This window comes from Coenobita brevimanus, chromosome 70 (assembly GCF_032717465.1).
Source record: "Coenobita brevimanus isolate Jiangsu-jjx chromosome 70, ASM3271746v2, whole genome shotgun sequence".
NCBI classification, from domain to species: Eukaryota; Metazoa; Arthropoda; class Malacostraca; order Decapoda; family Coenobitidae; genus Coenobita; species Coenobita brevimanus.
Window position 1 is genome coordinate 54,403,649 of NC_137023.1, and position 20,942 is coordinate 54,424,590.

Below are 20,942 nucleotides of genomic sequence, written 5' to 3' on the forward strand. Positions count from 1 at the left end.
AGAAGTGGTTGGAAGAAATTCAGGGAGCTCTTGCCTCTTCTGACATTGAGAGGGTTCTCTCTATGTGCTAAGGGGTTTTTGTATGCAGCATGTGTTAGGAGTGTAATGCTGTATGGTAGTGAGACCTGGGCAGTAAAGGAGGAGGATATTCACTGGCTCAGATGTACAGAAATGACAATGATTAGGTGGATGTGCAGTGCGTCCCTGCGTGCAAGGTCCAGGGGGGCTGGGTTTACGATGGAAGAGTTGAGAGGTAGGATGGGACTGGAGTGTATTAGTGCTGTGATGAGGAGAGGTAGATTGAGATGGTTTGGATATGTGGAGAGGATGGGGGATGATAATTGGGTGAGGAAAGTGAGAAGTGTTAATATTAGGGGTGGGGTTATGAGGGGTAGACCGAGAAAGACATGGGACGAGGTCATTAAGTGTGACCTCAGGGTTAAGGGACTGAACAGGGAGGCTGCAATGGATCGTGCAGCATGGTAAGCCGTCATTAGGTGACCAAGGCCGACAAATGCAAGCATGTTGGAGCCTTTAAAAATGAAACAATGAAACGAAACTGCCACATCCATGCCCACATCAGCAGACTGAGCCATCCCCACAACATGTAAGACATTTACAGTCATGATTCGGTATACAACAGTTTGGTATCCAATAAATCAATAGAACAATGAAGTAACAAATATACTCAGTTATGAGTTAACAATCATGGAATTCGCCTATACAATAACTGCAGCAGCCATGTGCAACAATCCCATGTTGATGCGGTGCCTTCAGCACAAGCCGAAAAATTTGATGTCTGAGCCAAGATGCCCGCCCAGTGTTTACAAGTGTTGTCATCATCCCCTTTTAATTCTGTCTCACACATGCAAGGCCAATGAAACACAAACGTTATTGTCATATGGCAGTGCCAGTGCGCAACAAATAGTGCAGTGTGCGATATTATGTAAAGTGATAACTTTTTGTGTGTGAAATGATGAAACTTGTGACTAGGAATCATGTCTGGGAAAGATACTATCCCTAGTGGAATGCGTGGTGCTACTGAGGGTGTCAAGGGCAGGCCTCAGTTATTTTTAAAGGTTTAATGGCCCTTGACCTCCAACGTATCCATACTTAACCCATGTTAAATTGACATAAGTATATGCTGACTCAGTATACAGTAAGTTTTCACTGATGTAACCCCAGCACATATTGAGTCATGACTGTACATGAGTTTAAAGTGGAGCACTATTTATGGATTACACTGTAGTTTGTCACCAAACTGTAAAATGCTGAATATGTCAACATGCTTTTGGGGTTAAAAACAGCCTACTCACATTTGAATTTCCTGTTTTTGAAGTGTAGAGTGAGATGTTCCGTGAGATTGAACTTCTTACGAGTACTGTAGGAACAATGTGGACATTTGTGCGTACGCAGGTCCTGGTGCATCCCTCGGTGATCAAGCAAGTGATAGATGCGCTTGAATGATGATTCACCTGCAGGATATCAGTTGTATGTATATGCCTGGAACTTTTTTCTTTTGTCTTTAATTGTGTTCACCTCCTTACTAAGACATGTAAATATCATCATGATCATCATCATCTCTTCTCTTTTTCCCACCTGCAGGTGGGGTGAGACAGGGTACACAAAGCCAATAAATAAAAGAATACGACAGTGGGAGAACTAACTAACAGCATACGTAATGAAATGGGGCACACACGTATTCATTCATCATTCAAGTTCTCGGAATCCTGGCTCCACCTGACTGGCATATAGCTTCAAATTTACCAAACTGGCAGAGTCAATCTGACACTTGTCAAGGTAAAGTGCAAGACCCTGATTATACACTCCTCTGTGTAAAATTCAATCAGCTTGCTTGATTGTTTGTAGCCTCATTAGCTTCCATACCTCTCTTTCCCACACACTCATACACCATATCTATCTACCTTCTTTTTGGCTTACCAATCTATCCAACATCTTCTTGGTTTACCATGCCTCACCCCATCTTTAGACTCACTCAGATACATCCCTTTCAATACTCAATTCACACTCATTCTCTCTGGCAGGAGTAGACTGTAGCACCAGTCGAGCAGGGCAGTACTCCCGAGGTGGATGGAAAGCTGATGACAGGGAGTGCTGGAGCTCCCGTTTCATCAGCCCTCAGGACTAGTTCCTGACCATCCCCCTTTGCTGAACTTTGTCAGTGTCTCAGTTACACAGAGAGTAGGCCAGCATGCTCTCCAATACAAATTTCTCTAACTATCTACACCAAACTACATGCACAGTACACACTACACTTCCTTTTCCAAAAATAAAAAAACAAACCATGGCGCCTCATCACCCAGCCTCGGAGTCCCCAGGGGGGGGGGGACCACAAATGCCCCCACCTTCCGCCCCTCTCCCAGTGACGACACGAGGTGCCTGGAACCACTGTCTGACTCTCTTCTTCTTCATTTCTGCAACATTCGCGGCCTTTCCTCTAACTTTCGCTCTGTTGAGCACCACCTCTCCTCCTCTAAACCTCACCTTCTCTTTCTAACTGAGACTCAGCTGTCTGAGGCAACTGACAGCATACCCTTTTCTGTATCCTCCTACTTTCTCTATACTCATTTCAAAGCCAAAGGTGGCTGTTGTGTATATATACGCAACGACTTATCTTGCTCTCGTGTTTCTGAACTCGATTCTTCTGAATTCTCTACACTCTGGCTTCGGCTTTCCTGTCATTCTCTGACTAACTATATCTGTGCTGTTTACTTATTCCCTAATTCTACTGACTATCAAAAATTCTTCGACTATCTTACTTCTACGATGGAACACATTCTATCCATGTCTCCTTTCTCTGAAATCTCCGTTCTAGGAGATTTCAATGTTCACCACCACCTTTGGCTCTCCTCTTCCTTTCACTGATCCACCTGGTGAACAAGCCTACATCTTTTCTATCCTTAATGACCTAGAGCAGCTTGTACAGCACCCTACCCGTATCCCAGACCGCCTTGGAGAGAGCTCCAACATACTTGACCTCTTCCTTACAACTAATCCTTCTGCTTACACTGTTAATCTTTTCTCTCCGTTGGGCTCCTCCGATCACAACCTTATCACCATAACCTGTCCTATCACTCTGGTACGGCCTGTGGACCCTCCAGGGAAAAGTCGCCTGTGGCATTCTGGAGCCGCGGATTGGGAGGCCCTCAGGCAGTACTTCTTTGATTTTCCCTGGAATGATTATTGCTTCCATGGCCGGGAGCCATCTGAGTGTGCCTTGCGCATTACGGAGGTTACTCTCTCAGACATGGAAGCATACATTCCTTTCTCATATCCTTTGACTAATGCAAGAAAGCCTTGGTTTAATCATGCTTGTTCTAATGCTGTCCACAACAAGGAGAGGGCCTACAAAAGGTACCGGAGCCAACCCACCCCTGAATCACATCATCTTTACGTTTATGCCCAGAATCGTGCTAAGTCTGTTCTTCGCTCTGCTAAAAATAATTTCATCTGTACTGAATGCTCACAACTCTCCAACTCGAATTCTTCCCGCTCCTTCTGGCACCTTGCCAAAAACCTTTCTAACAACTTTACCTCATCATCCTTCCCTCCTCTTTTCTACTCTGATGGTTCTGTAGCTATTTCTTCTACTGATAAAGCAGATCTCTTCGCACGGACTTTCTCCTCCAATTCTACCTTAGACGATTCCGGTGCTGTTCCTCCATCACTTCTCGCCTCTGACTTCCTCATGGCTGACATTAAAATTTCTTCAGCTGATGTATTTTCTGCCATCACTGGCCTCAATACTAACAAGGCATATGGGCCTGATGGAGTCCCTCCTGTTGTTCTCAAGAACTGTGCTTCTGTGCTTACACCCTGCCTAGGCAAGCTCTTTCGCCTGTGTCTGTCAACCTGTACCTTTCCTTCTTGCTGGAAGTTTGCTCTCATTCAGCCAGTCCCAAAGAAGGGTGACCACTCCCAACCCTCCAACTATCGTCCATTTGCTTTAACGTCCTGTATTTCAAAAGTTTTCGAGTCAATTCTCAATAGAAAAATTTTAAGGCATCTTTCCTATCACAACCTTCTTTCTGATCGTCAGTATGGGTTCCGTCAGGGCCGCTCCACTGGTGATCTTCTCACCTACCTTTCAGACTCCTGGTCATCCTCCTTTCGGGACTTTGGCGAAAGCTTTGCCAATGCACTTGACATCTCAAAGGCTTTCGATCGAGTCTGGCACAAATCTTTAATTTCCAAACTGCCCTCTTACAGTTTCTATCCCTCTATCTATGCCTTCATCGCCAGCTTCCTTTCTGGTCGTTCTATAGCCGCTGTTGTAGACGGCCATCGTTCTTCTCCTAGATCTATCAACAGTGGTGTTCCTCAGGGCTCTGTCCTATCACCAACTCTCTTCCTTCTATTCATCAATGACCTTCTAAGCTGTACATCTAACCCTATCCACTCATACGCTGATGACTCCACCCTTCACCTTTCCATTCGGTTCCCACAACGCCCATCTCAACAGTTACTTCAACAAACAAGGGATGAGGCTATGGCACACCTAATGTCTGACTTGGCTCGTATCTCTGACTGGGGTAAAAATAATCTTGTTGTTATTAATGCATCAAAGACTCAGTTCTTACCCCTATCAACCCGTCAAAATCTTCCACAGGTATACCCACTAAAGTCTAATAATATTCAGCTTAATTCTGCATCATCCTTGAACGTGCTTGGGGTTTCATTTACTCGGGACTTATCTTGGAAAGATCATATTACATCTCTTGTAAAATCTGCTTCCAAGAGATTGGGTGTGCTAAGCTGACTTTGTTCTTTCTTTACCCCTGCACAATTGTTGACTCTATACAGGGGTTTTATCTGCCCCTGTGTGGAGTACAACTCTCATGTGTGGGGAGACTCCCCAAACACAGCTCTTCTCAGTAGGGTGGAGTCAAAGGCTTTTCATCTCATTAACTCTCCTCCTCTTACTGACTCCCTTCAACCTTTGTCCCTTTGCCACACTGTTGCATCTTTATCTCTTTTCTATCGCTACTTTAACGGTCACTGCTCCTCTGAACTGTCTGCATGCATTCCTCCACCTCTACGACGGGCGCGTAGCACCCGTCTAACAGCAAACTCTCATCCCTTTTCTGTCCAACTCTCTAATGCAAGAGTTAACCATTACTCCCAGTCCTTCATTTATGCAACAGGTCAACTCTGGAACTGTCTCCCTCTGTCTGTATTTCCTGCTGCCTATGATCTCCAGTCTTTCAAACGCAGTGTGTCCAGGCATCTCGAAATGAATGGATCTTGAATTTGGCTCTCGTATTTTGTTTTTCTCTTGGAGGGAACTCTTATTGCGGGCTCATGGCCTTTGGTTCCTTCTTCCTCGCATTTAAAAAAAAAAAAAAAAAACACACACACACACACACACACACACACACACACACACACACACACACACACACACACACACACATGGCTATACTGTCTATGCACACACTCTTTGGCATACACAGACTTCCTTACTCCACACCTTTCATGAATCACATTATTCCCTACCCTATCCACTCTCCACACTACATCCAATCCTCAACAGCCTCATCTCCATTGCTCTTAAACATTATTTTTGGGTTTTCACAATCATGCCACAGCTTAGTCTCACACTCACATTTTAGGATATTGGATATGGCACTAAAATCATTTCATGCAAGGTTCTTGCAGGCCTATACAGTATGAAAATATCGTAAAAGTAATGACAGTCAAGGGTAGATTTAAGATCTTTCATCTGTTTGACAGTTGAAAAGAGTGAGAAAGCTCTGAAGTGTAGCAAGTTTTGTAAATAGCCACAAAACTATTCACTCTTTGGCAAGGACCTTACCCCCCAAAATACAGAATTTAAGTTCAGATCAAGAGTCTGACAACAAGCCCTTGTGGAGATTTCTGATTTTTTTTGGGGGGAGGGGGGGCTGTGGTTATTTTTGAACGGAGAATATTATTGCACCCATATATTTCCCTTACTCCGTGCTGCTGAGGTTGAGTAAACGGGAAACTGATACCCTTGGGTCTGACCCCTTTGCCAACCCTATGAAAAGTAAAATTTGTCAGGCTCATATGACTGTGTGAACTGCTAGAGGCATAACTGTAAAATTTTAAGACAGTACACCTAGTGAATGTGTTTACAGAAAAGAGTGATTAAGTATTAAAACAGCCTACTTAGGCACAACATCCCTGCAACCAACAGATGGACTGCATGCTAAAGCCTTGCAAAGTTGAATGCAAAACATAATTTTTTTCTCGGTTTCAAGAACATTTTTACAGTCCTTTCCAACCTACTCATACTACTGTAGACTTTTGAACTCCTTTACAATCTTTACTGTATTATGCAACTCTTATGTCTGTTTTACTCACATGTATCACAGCGGTGGGGAGGGCCAGGGAAGTGTCCTCTCATATGTAGGAAGTACTTTCTTGTTTGAGTGAAGGAAGCTTGGCACAGCTCACACACCCTCTCTGTTGTGGCAGCTGGAGCTTTGGTCGTGTCTATAAAAATACGGGCATGAATGATAAGCATTGTCACAACAGGTGTGTGTTAATATTGTAGCACGAATGGAATGCACTGATAATTATCAGTGATACGTTGAAAAAATTTTTATCGTTTCATGTAATTTTTTATATATTTTTGGGCACTGAATTTAAAAATGAAAACCATTTTTCTCCATCACGTAATGTTTATTCACAAAGAACTTTTTTTACTTTTCATTTTTCTTTGTTTTTTAATAATTTTGCACCATGGATAGCTAAAAAATAATTTCACACCATATAATTATTTACATATGGATATTTTATTACAATGATAATATGTTTGAATTTAGTATTTTCTAATATTAAAATCCAAGTGTAAAACAACAGTTATTTATATTTGACAATAAGCCAGAATATAGCTGGAACACAACACAGTGATGAGTCATACTAGTATTGGAGTGTAGCAAAACATATCTCAGTGTGACTTAACTGATTAGTGGACTTGTAAATAACTCAGTGAAATATCTATTTTTTATCAAAGTGATATTTTTTAAAAACAGTGGAGCATTACTGATGAAGTAGTGATATTTAATGATTTTTTTTTTTTCTTTACAGATAAATTAAAATTTTGTTGTACTGTTAACAATCATATTATGGCACCTAGAGGTTGTGTGAACAGTCCTGATCTTTTTTGCTACATTTGTGGAAAATTTATGGTGAAAAACAGGGACAGAACATAACAGGTTGTTAAAAAGGCTGAATATGCCTACTTTGGAATAAAACTTGGTGACCAAGACAAAAAGTGGGACCCTCACAGTGTCTACTCTGCTCAGCTTGTGCTGAGGATCTAAGACCATGGAATATTGGACAAAAGGTAAAAAGAAGGCTCTTGCTTTTGGTATTCCAATGATATGGAGGAAACTCCATAGTAATGACTGTTACTTGTATTCCTGCAAAGTTCAAGGATACAACAAAAAGAATCAGAAAGAAATTGTTTATCCTAATCTTCAATCAGCAATGAGACCTGTACCACAAGGACCTGATCAACATATCCCTACTCCACCTAATAGTCCTGACTGTGTTGTAACTCACTCAGAAAAAGAAAGTACTGCAGTAGACAAAGAAGAGTGTGTCCCAAAGTGTTGAAGCAATGAACCACAGCCATTCTCTCAGGATGAGCTTAATGATCTAGTAAGAGACCTTGATCTCCCTAAAGATGCCACAGGGCTCTTGGAGTCCCAATTAAAATATAAAAACTTATTACATCCAGACACATCTTTCTCTTGGTACCGAAATAGAGAAAATGAGTTTGCACCATATTTAAAAAAAGATGGATCCTTGGTTTCATGTACTGATGTAAGTGGCCTTGAGTAGAAACTTGGCGCAGATTATAATGCAGAAGAATGGAGATTATTTGCAGAGTCATTCTAAAGTAAGCCTGAAAGGGGTACTTCTTTATATTAGTAATAAATATGCATCAATACTTGTTGCTTATTCTGTGCACTTAAAAGAAACGTACCAGAATATGGCAAATCTTTTAGAGCAAATTAACTACAATGAACACTGTTGGTTCATATGTGGGGACCTGAAAGTTCTGTGTATCATACTGGGTCAGCAGGCAGGGTATACAAAACTCTCATGTCTTCTCTGTGAGTGGGACAGCAGAGCCGAGAATTTACAATGGGTTCTGAAAGAATGGCCAAACAGAAAAATCTACAGTTTGGTATCAAAAACATCACCAGATCTAGCTTGGTGAATCCAGATAAAGTGCTGTTACCAATGCTTCATATTAAGTTTGGATTAATGAAACAGTTTGTCAAAGCTCTATCAAAAAATGCAGCCTGTTTTATGTATTTGTGCCAAAAATTTGCTAGTGTCTCTGAAGCTAAATTAACAGAGGGCACATTTACTGGACCTGATATTAGAACTGAATGAAAGGAAGGCAATGATTGATTATGTGTGTGTGGATGAAAGGATGTGAAGACGTGTAATGGATGCAAGAGCTTATAGAGGTTGGGGGAGTGAACTTTCTGACCACTACTTGGTGGTGGCCAGAATTAGGATCCAAGTAAGATGGAGGAATAGAAGAAGGAAAAGACGAGAGGAAGGAGTAGTTGCAAGGAGAGTGGAAAGGTTACAAGAGGATGAGAAAAAGGCAGAGTATAAGAGAGAAGTGGAGGAACGATTGGGCAAATATGAATTGGAGCAGATGGGGGATGTGGAAGGTGTGTGCAAGATATTTACAGAAGAAATATGTGCAGTATGTGATGTGGTGTGTGGGAGGAAGAGAAGACGGAGGGGGGTGCAAGGAACAGCGTGGTGGACTGAAGAGGTGAGACAGGCTGTGACACAAAAGAAGAAAGCATACAATGAATGGATCAGAAATAGGGGCGTGGAAGAAGTTGAAAGGCAGAAGAGAGAGTTATATGTAGAAACAAAGAGAGAGAGATGAAAAGATTAGTAAGAGAGAGTAAGAAGAGAGTGGACGAGGAATTTGGAAGGAATTTGAGTGTAAAGTGGAGGGACTGTACGAAAATGTTCTGGAAAGAGGTGAAGAGAGTAAGACATGGTGGCAGTGAGGTTAGCAGGAGAGTGAAAGATAAAAATGGTAGATTACTAGTGGAGAAGGGAGAAAAAGTGAGCAGATGGAGAGAATACCTTATGGAATTGTTGAACATACAGGATGGAAGTAATGCGAGTATAAGTGGTTGGGGAATGACTGGGAGAAGGAGGGAGGTGAGAAGACAGGAAGAAATCAGTAGGATAGAAGTCGTGGAAGCAATGAAGAAAGTTAAATTGGGGAAAGCCCCAGGAATTGATGGAGTGTGTGGTGAAATGCTGAAGCATGGGGGAGAGATAGTAGTAGAATGGATGTGGAAGACGTGCAGATTGGCCTGGGAGGAAGGTAGAGTCCCGGAGGATTGGAAGTCAGGTATAATTATTCCCTCGTACAAAGGAACAGGGAAAAAAGAAGTGTGTGGTAATCATAGGGGCATTTGCCTTCTTAGTATAATAGGAAAAGTGTATGGTAGGATACTTATTGACAGAGTTAGAGAGAGAACAGAGGAATTAGTTGGAGAAGAACAGGGAGGCTTTAGGAAGGGAAGAGGTTGTGTAGATCAGATATTCCTTCTTAGATCTTTAGTGGAAAAGTTTCTAGAGAAGGGAAAGAAGTTGTAAGTGGCTTTCATGGATTTGGAGAAAGCATATGACAGGGTAGATAGACAAGGATTGTGATAAGTATTAAGAATATATGGAGTAGATGGGAAGTTGTTGAATGCTGTGAAGAGTATGTATGATGGTGCTAAGGCTGCAGTGTGTGTGGATGGTGAACTGAGTGAATTTTTCTCTCTGAAGGTTGGGTTGAAACAGGGATGTGTCATGTCTCCATGGTTGTTCAATCTGTACATGGATGGGGTAATAAAAGAGGTACAAGGTAGGGTAGTGGATGTTGGAGTGGCCCTGGTGAGAGAGGACAGTGTTTGGAAACTCCCTGTACTGTTGTTTGCAGATGATACTGTGTTGTTGAGTGAAGACAAAGGGGAGCTGCAAGGCTTGGTGGATGAGTTTGGGAGAATGTGTAAGAAACGGAATCTAAAGGTGAATGTAGGGAAGAGTAAAGTGATGGTCTTTGAGAGAGGTGAAGTCTGTGAATGTACAGCGAGGTTGGATGGTGAGGAATTGGAAAATATGAGTACGTTTAAGTACTTGGGTAGTGTGATGAGTAGGGATGGAGGTTTGGAGGGTGAAGTGCTTGAAAGGGTACAGCAGGGAAGAAAGGTTGCTGGTTCTTTGAAAGCAGTGATAAGAAAGAGGGAAGTGAGCATGGAAGTGAAAAAGTTACTACATGACAGTATTGTGATACCAACTCTAACTTATGGAAGTGAAGCTTGGACATTGTTGGAAGGACACAAGTCAAGAGTGAGAGTAGTGGAAATTAGTTATTTAAGAGGAGCTTGTGGAGTCACATGGAGAGACAGGCTGATGAATGAGGATATAAAGGAGCGTTGTGGTTTGGATGTGGATGTGATAGGAAGCGTTATGAGGAACACACTGAGGTGGTTTGGCCATGTGGAGAGGATGGAGGATGAGAGACTGACAAAGAGAGTGTATGTGAGTGAGGTGGAGGGGGGAAGAGGGAGGGGGAGGCCGAGGATGAGATGGAGGGATGGGGTGGAGAGGTATATGAGAGAGGGGGGTGTGAGTTGGGAGCAGGGCAGTGAAATGGCGGGGGACAGGGCGACGTGGAGGCGATTTGTTTGTGGCCACCCCAAACGGGATTGAGGCGTGTGGCAATAGATAGATAGATAGATAGATAGATAGATATTAGAAAATTGAATTCTGATCCAGAATTTGATGATGCGATGAACGACCTGGAATGAGAGGCTTGGGGAATGAACGGGCCAAAGAAGTGACTTTGGGAAATCGCCATACTTACTACCCATATGTAGAAACAGGTTCCAATGGTACGATTCGTGTGTATGGACAGTGAAATTCCTGGATACATAAGCCATGGTAATTGCAGATCTACTGTGCTGTACAGAATGGCAATGGAAATATCATAAATCCTTCTTTCCCTCAAAGAGTGATACTGAAATACTCACCTAGACTATCCCTTTGACATTCTTCATTACCATCATAGACACTTCCATGGCAGTATTGTTATCCCCACTGTAACATACAGAAAAGAAGCTTGGCCTTTGTTAGAGGGACACAAATCAAGAGTGAGATGGTCAGGAAGAGTTATTTGAGACAAGCTTGTAGAGTCACCTTGAAGGACACAGACAAATGAGAAAGTGCTGGTGTGGGTTTGCTGGAATGTGTCAGAGGAAATACCCTGAGATGGAGGGTGAGCGACTTACTTGGAATATGTATGTGGGTGAGAAGTGGAGAGGGAGACCCAGATTGAGGAGGAGGGATGGGGTGGAGAGGTTTTTGAACAAGAGTGGTGTCAGTTAACAGGAGGGTAGCTTGTTGGTGGAGGACATGGTAACATGGGGGTGATCTGTTTGTGGCAATCCCCTGTGGCATTACAGCATCTGGCTACACACAGACAGATATATTGATAATCATTCTGTATTCACATTATTGTATGTTTTTTCATATCCATAAATGCCATCAATACCTAATACTGTACTCCTTATCATATGTTTTCTCCTCTATCTACCTTGTTGCAAAAATTTTATCCACACAACCCCTACTACTTCTAAAATCATCATCCCTCGCTCAACATCTATTCTGATACAGGCTACTATACACATTACTTTCTTTATAATTATTCTTCCATATGCCTTTCCTACAACACTGCAGACTTATCAAATAATATTGTCTGCACTCACTTCATTCATTATTACAGTATATCAGTACAAAAACACAATTACAGCCTTCTTCTATTCCACTATTATAACTCCAATCATAAAGTTATCTGGCATACTTCCAAAAAAAAAAAAAAACATTTTATTTCATGTCAAAATTGTCACTAACCTTTTCTCTTGTCTGTTGATTTTACTCTGCCAGATGTTCTCTTCACTGGTTCTTGCTTACCAATCACTGAGCTGTCTGAGAACTGTTCTGGATTATCACTCTGTCTTGTTACTTGTCCTCCAGAGTCACCGATATCACTGTTACTTGAACAATTATCCTCTCTTCTTCCCTGTCCTCTCATTTTATCAGACTGATTGTCCACTTCTGCTTCATTGTCTCTAGTTTCCAAGACACATATTTGGTTCTCATCTACATCATGGTCCTGTCTGGCTCCTTGCCCTTCGAAGTTTTCATCTATCGGCTGAGGGTCATCTGGGTCACCATTCTCAGATTCTAGGTGTGAAAAATCAAGAATTCCAGTTGCTTGTGTGACACATGATGATGTACTGATGCCAGTCTGATCGTTGCACCGGGAAGACTCTATGGCATGAAACAAAAGTTCATGGTTAAAACAACAATGCTTATGCTGATACATTTTTAAGATAAAATGATACAGAATTATCTTCTAATTATGATACCAAGAAAGGCAAATACAGTAAGCTCCCACAATGCGCGAGCTGATGGTCGGTCCTGGTCCTCGCACACTGTGAATGCATAATCTTATAGGAAAAATTACATAAGGGCAGTATCCCCTCATACCCTGACATTTTTTGACCCTTAGAGACATAATAAAGGGAAAATTTTTCAGACATATATCTTAAATGTCGAGACCAACTGCCTAGCCCCGGGCTCCTATGCTCCTCATTGGGCAGTGTAGGATTGGATGATGGATGGATGGATACTACAGATATAGCTACAATAACGAAAATATGATCAGTTACCTTAACAACAGTAGACAACAGGCCTGATGGACTTAATAACAGGGGTTCCGAGACGCGACAACACAGAGTGTCCCCGCTGCCGCCCCCGCCACACCACGCTTGTTTAACTGTTGCCAATGTTGTATTACTCCAGGCTTTGAAGAAGAAATTTACAGCCCGTTGAATGTTATATTTCTTCCAGAATGTAGCAACAGTCATTATGGTGGGGGTTGCAGGTATGCCAGGTGAAGCAGGTGGGTCAGGTGGGGCTGTGGAGGTGGACGGGGAGGCAGCTGGTGAGTCACGTGGGGCAGTGGAGGAGAAGAGGACGGTGGCGGGCGAGTCAGGGGAGGTGGTGAGGGAAGGGTCCTCCATCTCCTCGTTGCTGCTCACGTTTTCGGCAATTTCCTTCATCTCCTTTTGTTTGTCTGTTCCATTTCTCATCCTGTTATGGACGTCTATCTATCTATCTATTGCCAGACGCCTCAATCCCGTTTGGGGTGGCCACAAACAAATCGCCTCCAAGTCGCCCTGTCCCCCGCCATTTCACTCCCTTGCTCCCAACTCACACCCCCCTCTCTCATATACCTCTCCACCCCATCCCTCCATCTCATCCTCGGCCTCCCCCTCCCTCTTTCCCCCTCCACCTCACTCACATACACTCTCTTCGTCAGTCTTTGACCCTCCATCCTCTCCACATGGCCAAACCACCTCAGTGTGTTCCTCATAACGCTTCCTATTACATCCACATCCACACCACAACGCTCCTTTATATCCTCATTCGTCAGCCTGTCTCTCCATGTGACTCCACAGGCTCCTCTTAAATAACTCATTTCCACGGCTCTCACTCTTGACTTGTGTCCTTACAACAACGTCCAAGCTTCACTTCCGTATGTTAGAGTTGGTATCACAATACTGTCATGTAGTAACTTTTTCATTTCCATGCTCACTTCCCTCTTTCTTATCACTGCTTTCAAAGAACCAGCAACCTTTCTTCCCTGCTGTACCCTTTCAAGCACTTCACCCTCCAAACCTCCATCCTTACTCATCACACTACCCAAGTACTTAAACATACTCACATTTTCCAATTCCTCACCAACCAACCTCGCTGTACATTCACTGACTTCACCTCTCTCAAAGACCATCACTTTACTCTTCCCTACATTCACCTTTGGATTCTGTTTCTTACACACTCTCTCAAACTCATCCACCAAGCCTTGCAGCTCCCCTTCGTCTTCACTCAACAACACGGTATCATCTGCAAACAACAGTACAGGGAGTTTCCAAACACTATCCTCTCTCACCAGGGCCACTCCAACATCCACTACCCTACCTTGTACCTCTTTTATTACCCCATCCATGTACAGATTGAACAACCATGGAGACATGACACATCCCTGTTTCAACCCAACTTTCAAAGAGAAAAATTCACTTAGTTCACCATCCACACGCACTGCAGCCTTCACACCATCATACATACTCTTCACAGCATTCAACAACTTCCCATCTATTCCATATATTCTTAACACTTTCCACAATCCTAGTCTATCCACCCTGTCATATGCTTTCTCCAAATCCATGAAAGCCGCATACAACTTCTTTCCCTTCTCTAGAAACTTTTCCACTAAAGATCTGAGAATGAATATCTGATCTAAACAACCTCTTCCCTTCCTAAAGCCTCCCTGTTCTTCTCCAACTAATTTCTCTGTTCTTTCTCTAACTCTGTCAATAAGTATCCTACCATACATTTTTCCTATTATACTAAGAAGACAAATGCCCCTATGATTACCACACACTTCTTTTTCCCCTTTTCCTTTGTACAAGGGAATAAAAACTTGGCATTCGCGAAATAACCGTTATTCAGGGGAGGTGGTGAGGGGAGGATCCTCCATCTCCTCCTCGCTACTGTTCTCACTTTCGGCAATTTCCTTCATCTCTTCTTGCTAGTCTGTTTCATGCTTCATCTTGTTATGGATGTATTGGCAGTATAACAACTTGGTATTCATGAGATAACCATCATTCAAGTGAATCCAAACATTATAATAGAAACTAGGTATCTATTCTAACTTACCGTTATTGCCAAAAACATTATTGTCGAAGTCGTTATTGGCAAAATCTTACTGTAGACTCCTCAGACTCCTCATCTCCATTATATTCAAACTTTTCCTCTCTGCTACACCCATATTCCATGTTTCAGCCCGATATAATGAAGTCGATACCACAACACCCTCATACAGCCTTCTCTTTACATCCATTCCAAGCAAACGACACCTAAACACTTTTTTCATTCCTCCCAGCACCTTTCCTACTTCATTCTAAACTTCACTTCTGCATCTATTCTTCCATCCACAGTAACATGTGACCCTAAATACTTAAAACATTCTACCTCCTCAAGCAACTCACCATTCAAAACTATATTCATCCTCCTACCATCTACCAACCTCGTACACTTCATCACTTTTGTTCTCATTTACCTTCAATTTCCTCCTTTCACATACCCTTCCAAACTCCTCTACCAACTGTCTCAATCTCTCCTCTGAATCAGCCACCAGTGCAATATCATCCCCCTGTGGCAGGGGGGACACAATCTGGCCACACTATGGGGTGGTACTCTTACTCTGCAGCCAGGTTGTCTTAGGAGGAATACTGCCAAAGAGACAGGCCAGAGCAAGGCACATTAATATATCCTAAAAAGACATTACATGATTATACATGACCAATTTTAGGAACAATAATGTACTGTACTGTACGGGGTACCGTGCTCACCCGTGATGACGATAATGATGATGAGAGTTTGCCGTGTGGTACATGATGGAGGATGAATGATGAATGTTCTGTACTGCACGGTAGGATGAGCTCTAGCTGAATTCTGGCGAAGCACTGGAGAAGCACTGCGCTCTTATTCACTCGAGTGTGCTGCCCAACAGCCACGAACGACTGCCCCTCAAGCAGCATGCCAAGCAACTTCATTTTATTCTCGAGTGACATCACAGACTTCTGTCGCTTGGGCTCATGAGCCAGTGCACTTTCTGCAGCATGCTTAGGACCCATATTTTTAGAGGGTCAGTGGATAAAGCAGCACTATTACAGTAAACACAGCCACCAAACATACACACTGAAAACATGCAAATGCTCAACCAGCAAGAAGAAATGAAGGAATGAGTGCGGCAAAGTATGGCTGGGTCCCCTCCATGTCTGATCAATAGAATAAAGATCATGCACAGGCAGATGCTTTCCCTAGAAGCCAATCATGAGCACGCTCTCACTGCGAGCGTAGAGAAGGAGAGCTGTACTACAGCATGAAGCAATATCTGCAGAGACTGGCGGGAGATTTGAGTGCTGAAATATCAGATGCTTCTGCTGCCCTGTGCTGAACAGCATCTGCCTATAGTAACTGTACAATGCATACAGTACAACTGTATAGGACAATATTTCTCACTAAAAACATGCAAAGAATCGCTTATGAACCTCTAGGAACAACCGCTACCGCGAGAAAAGGGTAGAAGATTTGTGCTGCTGACACCCTGTGCTGGCCAGCACATGACTATATACATGAAAATGAACAGTTTAACTGTATAGGAAAGTCTTTCTCATGGAAAACATGCAAAAAAAACTTACTTATGACTTGCTAGGAACAGCTGATGCTTTGGGAAAACCAAGCAATATCTTCCTGTGCATTTCTGAAATAATTTCCCAGAAAATCTGAGAACATGTGAACCCGCGAGTAGCGATCCCGTGAATAGTGTGAGTTGACTGTACATAACTTATGAAAAAAACAGGGTTAGGTTTACTGATCCCCACGGCAAAATTGGATCTTTGTGCTTGCATCACCGAATTTTGGTTTAAATTGCTCCATCTCATGTCGTCGGTTTTTCGCGCAGAGGATGCTAATATAACAGGAACCACCTGTATTCCACATCCTATCTACATTCCAATCAACATGCATTCCCCAACAATACTTTTCCACCCCACTAATTCTTAACTTTTAATTTTCTTTCCATACCAATGTCTCATACCCAAACATTTACATAGGTACTAAAACTCCCCATTGCAAACCAACTGCAGCCAACACATTAAGTTCTCCGTTTTGTATCAACACCTTAATAGCATGAAAAACTTTCCTTCCCTGTGCTTCTCTATTTTCTACCTCCTTTGCCTATCAACCTCTTTTCTCTATCACTGCACCCAGATGCTCCACTCCCCCACTAATTTGAGTTCTTCCTTCACCCTCACATCACACTAGGAGCACATTTCTCTCTCAATAAACATCACTTTGCTCTTATCCACATTTACTTTCAATGCTCAATGCTCACATTCATATAACTCTATATCAATCTGTCAAGCTTTTGTCCATTAGTAGTAATAGCAGTAGTAACAGAAGTAGTAGTTGGTGGTAGTAGTGGCTAGTAGTAGTTGCAGAAGTAGTTGCAGTAGTAGTAGTAGCAGCAGTAGTTGTAGTGTTACCCATCTGTCTGGCCAAGCAAAGTCATCAACCGCAGGCAAGTAGTCATCCCCGAGGACCATCCAGTACAGTGAAGTGATGCTCCCTTGCAGTGGAGAGTGCCCTGCTACAGTAAGGTGCTGGGAAAAGTGTGGAGGTTTGGTTCCTCAATGGATGCTGCATATGTCTCTCTCCATCTGGTTAACAAGGGCACCATTGCTGGCTCCATATTACTCTCTAATTTGGTTATATAGTTACTACCCTGCATCATAAATGGGTTCCTGGGTTACCTTGTCACTCAGTGTAGTCACCTCAGAAAACGTAGGCAGCACTACATTAAGTTAGTGGATGATGATTGCCACAACCTGGACCACTGTTGCAGTTGCTGATCAACCCCAGTCTGTCTGGCCAAGCAGACCCATCAACCGCAGGCAACCAATTGCCCCAGCAGGACCAACCCATGCAGTGAATCAATATTCCCGTGTGGCTGACAGCACCTTGCAACGGCGAAACATGGGGAAGTATGTGGAGGTTGGTTCCTGGATGGATGTCACATTTGCATCTCTCCACCCAGTTAGCAGGTGTACCACACCAGGCTCCACTTCACCCCGTAATCTGGTTAAATGTTACCACCCAGCACTGTAACTGGTTTCCTGGGTTACAAGAAACCATCAGGTTTGTCACTCCATATTGAACCACCTGTCGTGGAAAGAATACCAAAATGTGACAGCAAAGAAAGTTAGAAGTAAAAAGAGAAGAAGGCAGACACAAAGGTAGAATGAGAAAGAAGAAAGAAATAGGCAGCACTTCATCAAGTGAGTGGATGATGGCTGACACCAACTACCACCAACCTGCACCATAAATGCATTACTGTATACAACTTACAGAAGGTGCTGAGGATCTCATAATGTTGACTGATGAAATGCATATTAATGGTATACTGGAATATGCAATATATCCTGTAAATTTATTGCCAACACAGGCTGCTTAAACATCATATTAATTTAGAATAGTAGGTATTGTACAGTATTCTGAATTATCAAAAACCAAACAGTTGAGTATACTGCATCTGAGGTGGTAAGCTGAGAAATTAGTTTGCACCAACAACTCCAGTTAAGTGAATTTTCACGACAAGATGAAAACTAACAAGTTACACTCACCTGAAACTGGGTTGTGGGCAATCTTAAACTTGACCCGTCTGGAGGTGCAACATTTCTCTTTTACTGAGACAATACCAGAATAGTTTTCTTGGGGGCTTCTGTGGTTGGCAGGAGAAACAGATTCCTCAAGTGAGCTGCTCCTTGCATCAGAATTGCATGGACCACTGTATAACTGATCTTCCTCCACAACTCCACCTCCTATGATGGTAATTATCCCTCTTGTTTCTACTGAGCAATCCAAAGGTGGCCTTTTACTATCTGCTATCATGCCCTCATCAAATCCTACCCTAGGAAGCCCAACTGCCACTACCTGTTCCTCACACCGATTCATTTCTCTGGGAAACTTGTCACCATTTGAGCTGCTCTTCATGCTGTAGTGCTGATAGTGAGGGTCATGGTCTGACAATCTCTCTGGCACTGTTTGTTTTGATGAGGCTGTGTCTTGTGAATCACTATCTGCTGTCTCTTGATTTGCATCTGATGCCTGTTGTGTTAGCTGATGCTGAATAGTCATGTCCTGTGGGCAGTTGGACATCTGAGTATCTGTGGAATTTTCATTGTAATATACATCATGTTGACTACACTCCATTTCTTGCTTAATTCTCACATCAGGCTGCCTACACTCCATTTCTGGTTTAATTCTGGAATTAATAACAGGCTGATTGCACTCTCTGTCTTGTTTCATTCCAAGATCAGTGTGGTAATATGGTTTAACATAGTGTTCATGGTTATGGTGAAGTTCATTTCCTGAATGTAAATTTTCTTTCATGTCAGCCAGTCTACATGGATAGAAATTTATATTAGAATCAAATTTCTCGTCGTAAAATGACTGTGTACTCTGGTCATCTGAAATGGTCATATCATCATCAGGATTATATGTACTTACATAGTAAGACACAGCACTTGAAAAATTCTGCTTCTGTTTATGGGAATTTTCTCTCATGGGAAACAAACCAGGTGGATTCATTCTTTTTTCGTAAGAATCAGGGCAAGACGGCTTAATGCTGAAATTCTGATCATAAACTTGTCTTTGGTAAACATGACTAGATTCAGAGGAGAGTGATTCTTCTGTTCCATATGGAGGGTCTTGGTGCCAAACAGCCATATTCTTAGCCATCAACTGTCCATCATGATTTTGGTTACTGGCTGGAAACTTGTCCTCCTCTGCTGATGCTGTGTCCCCAACAGAGTCATCAGATGTGTGAGTGTGGCAAGAAAGAAGATTGGAGGTTGAAGCAGTATGGGTATATACCAAATTGGACTGGTTAACATGAATATCTTGTGAATTATAATTAATTCTACCCATTTCATACTGGGAACACTGTTCCACTTCACGCTCATTGTGGTCTCTCCTTGCACCAACATGGTTTTCCTGAATATCACCACCCCTTCTACAGGTTACAAGGAAATCACTAATCTTCTGATGAGGCTGCAGTGACACTACATTAGAAGGATCATCCTTGGCTTCAGGGGGTAAGGACTGGGCAGGGTGCAGGGGAGGGCCAGTATGAGTAGAATGATCACCAGGAACATCAAGCGATTCCTGGTTTCTCCCACCTTTGATTGGATCATCTTGTAGTTCATCGATGGCAGTTGTTATTGCAAGACTGTAGAAACTTTCATTGTCAACAACAGAATCTGTCGACTAAAAAACAAGAAAAGTTGTAGCAGTACCATAATAATGAACACATCACAACCCTTAACCTTTCCTACACACAAATCAACTTAGAGCATGACACTGGGGAGTAGGGATGCACAAAAGGAGAACAACTGTCAACAGTAGGCAGTGTAATGGACCACACATCCATGCAGTCATCATTTAAGCCCTAATAATTCTTAGCTCTGCTGAAGAGGTAAATCATCTACACAATTTTTTTGTTTATATTTCTATTTAGCTGCTATTTTCAAATATTGGGACTGCTGAGAAATGTTTGTGGAGTACAGACACTGGATAGGATACACAATAACGTGATTCGTGAAAGATGAGGAGTGAGGAAGTCTGTGGACACCAGAATCAAAGAAAACGTACTGAGATGGTATGGTCATGTGGAGTGAATGGATAAAATCAGTGGTGAAAAAGGTATATATATATGAGTGAATCTGAAGGGGGGAGAAGGTGAGGTAGGCCAAGGAGAAGGTGGAGGGATATGGTGGATGCACGTGTGAGGAAGAGAGGTATGGAAGTCGGTGAGGCTAGGGGACTGACATTATATTAAGCTGGCTGAACGAACGTTATGAAAAGAAGTGCATGATCAGGGATCTGGCATCCCATTTTAAGGTGACAGTGTCCGGACTGGCTCTGTCAGATACATTTATGTGATGCTACAGAATGTGGTGAATATTTTTGATATATCAGATACAGTCAGGATTCTGAGGGGCTTGAATGATGAGTGAATGGTAGCATGGCTCATTGGAGTGGGCAAACTTGGGCTGTCAGGAAGCTGCCTCTCTTCACCCTGCCCAAGGGCGGGAAACAAGGTCCGGATGATGATGCTGAATGATCATAATACTATACAGCCACTCTGTTTACTGCCAGAGTACTAAAGGAGTGCTATCCTTGACTGGGTACCACCATGA

The 20,942-nt window shown here is 42.6% G+C and overlaps 1 protein-coding gene across 1 annotated transcript in view; it reads right to left on the bottom strand.

Annotated features, from left to right (window-relative positions):
* LOC145406451 (uncharacterized) overlaps window positions 1-20,942 on the bottom strand; it is an 86,116-nt gene that overhangs the window by 33,169 nt on the left and 32,005 nt on the right. The window contains exons 5-10 of the mRNA XM_080277607.1: window positions 19,021-20,010; window positions 18,366-18,948; window positions 15,605-15,793; window positions 11,965-12,384; window positions 6,367-6,498; window positions 1,317-1,475 (exon numbers count right to left, since the gene is read on the bottom strand). Of these exons, the coding sequence (XP_080133733.1) occupies window positions 1,317-1,475; window positions 6,367-6,498; window positions 11,965-12,384; window positions 15,605-15,793; window positions 18,366-18,948; window positions 19,021-20,010 (2,473 nt within the window). The remainder of the gene's footprint in view (window positions 1-1,316; window positions 1,476-6,366; window positions 6,499-11,964; window positions 12,385-15,604; window positions 15,794-18,365; window positions 18,949-19,020; window positions 20,011-20,942) is intronic.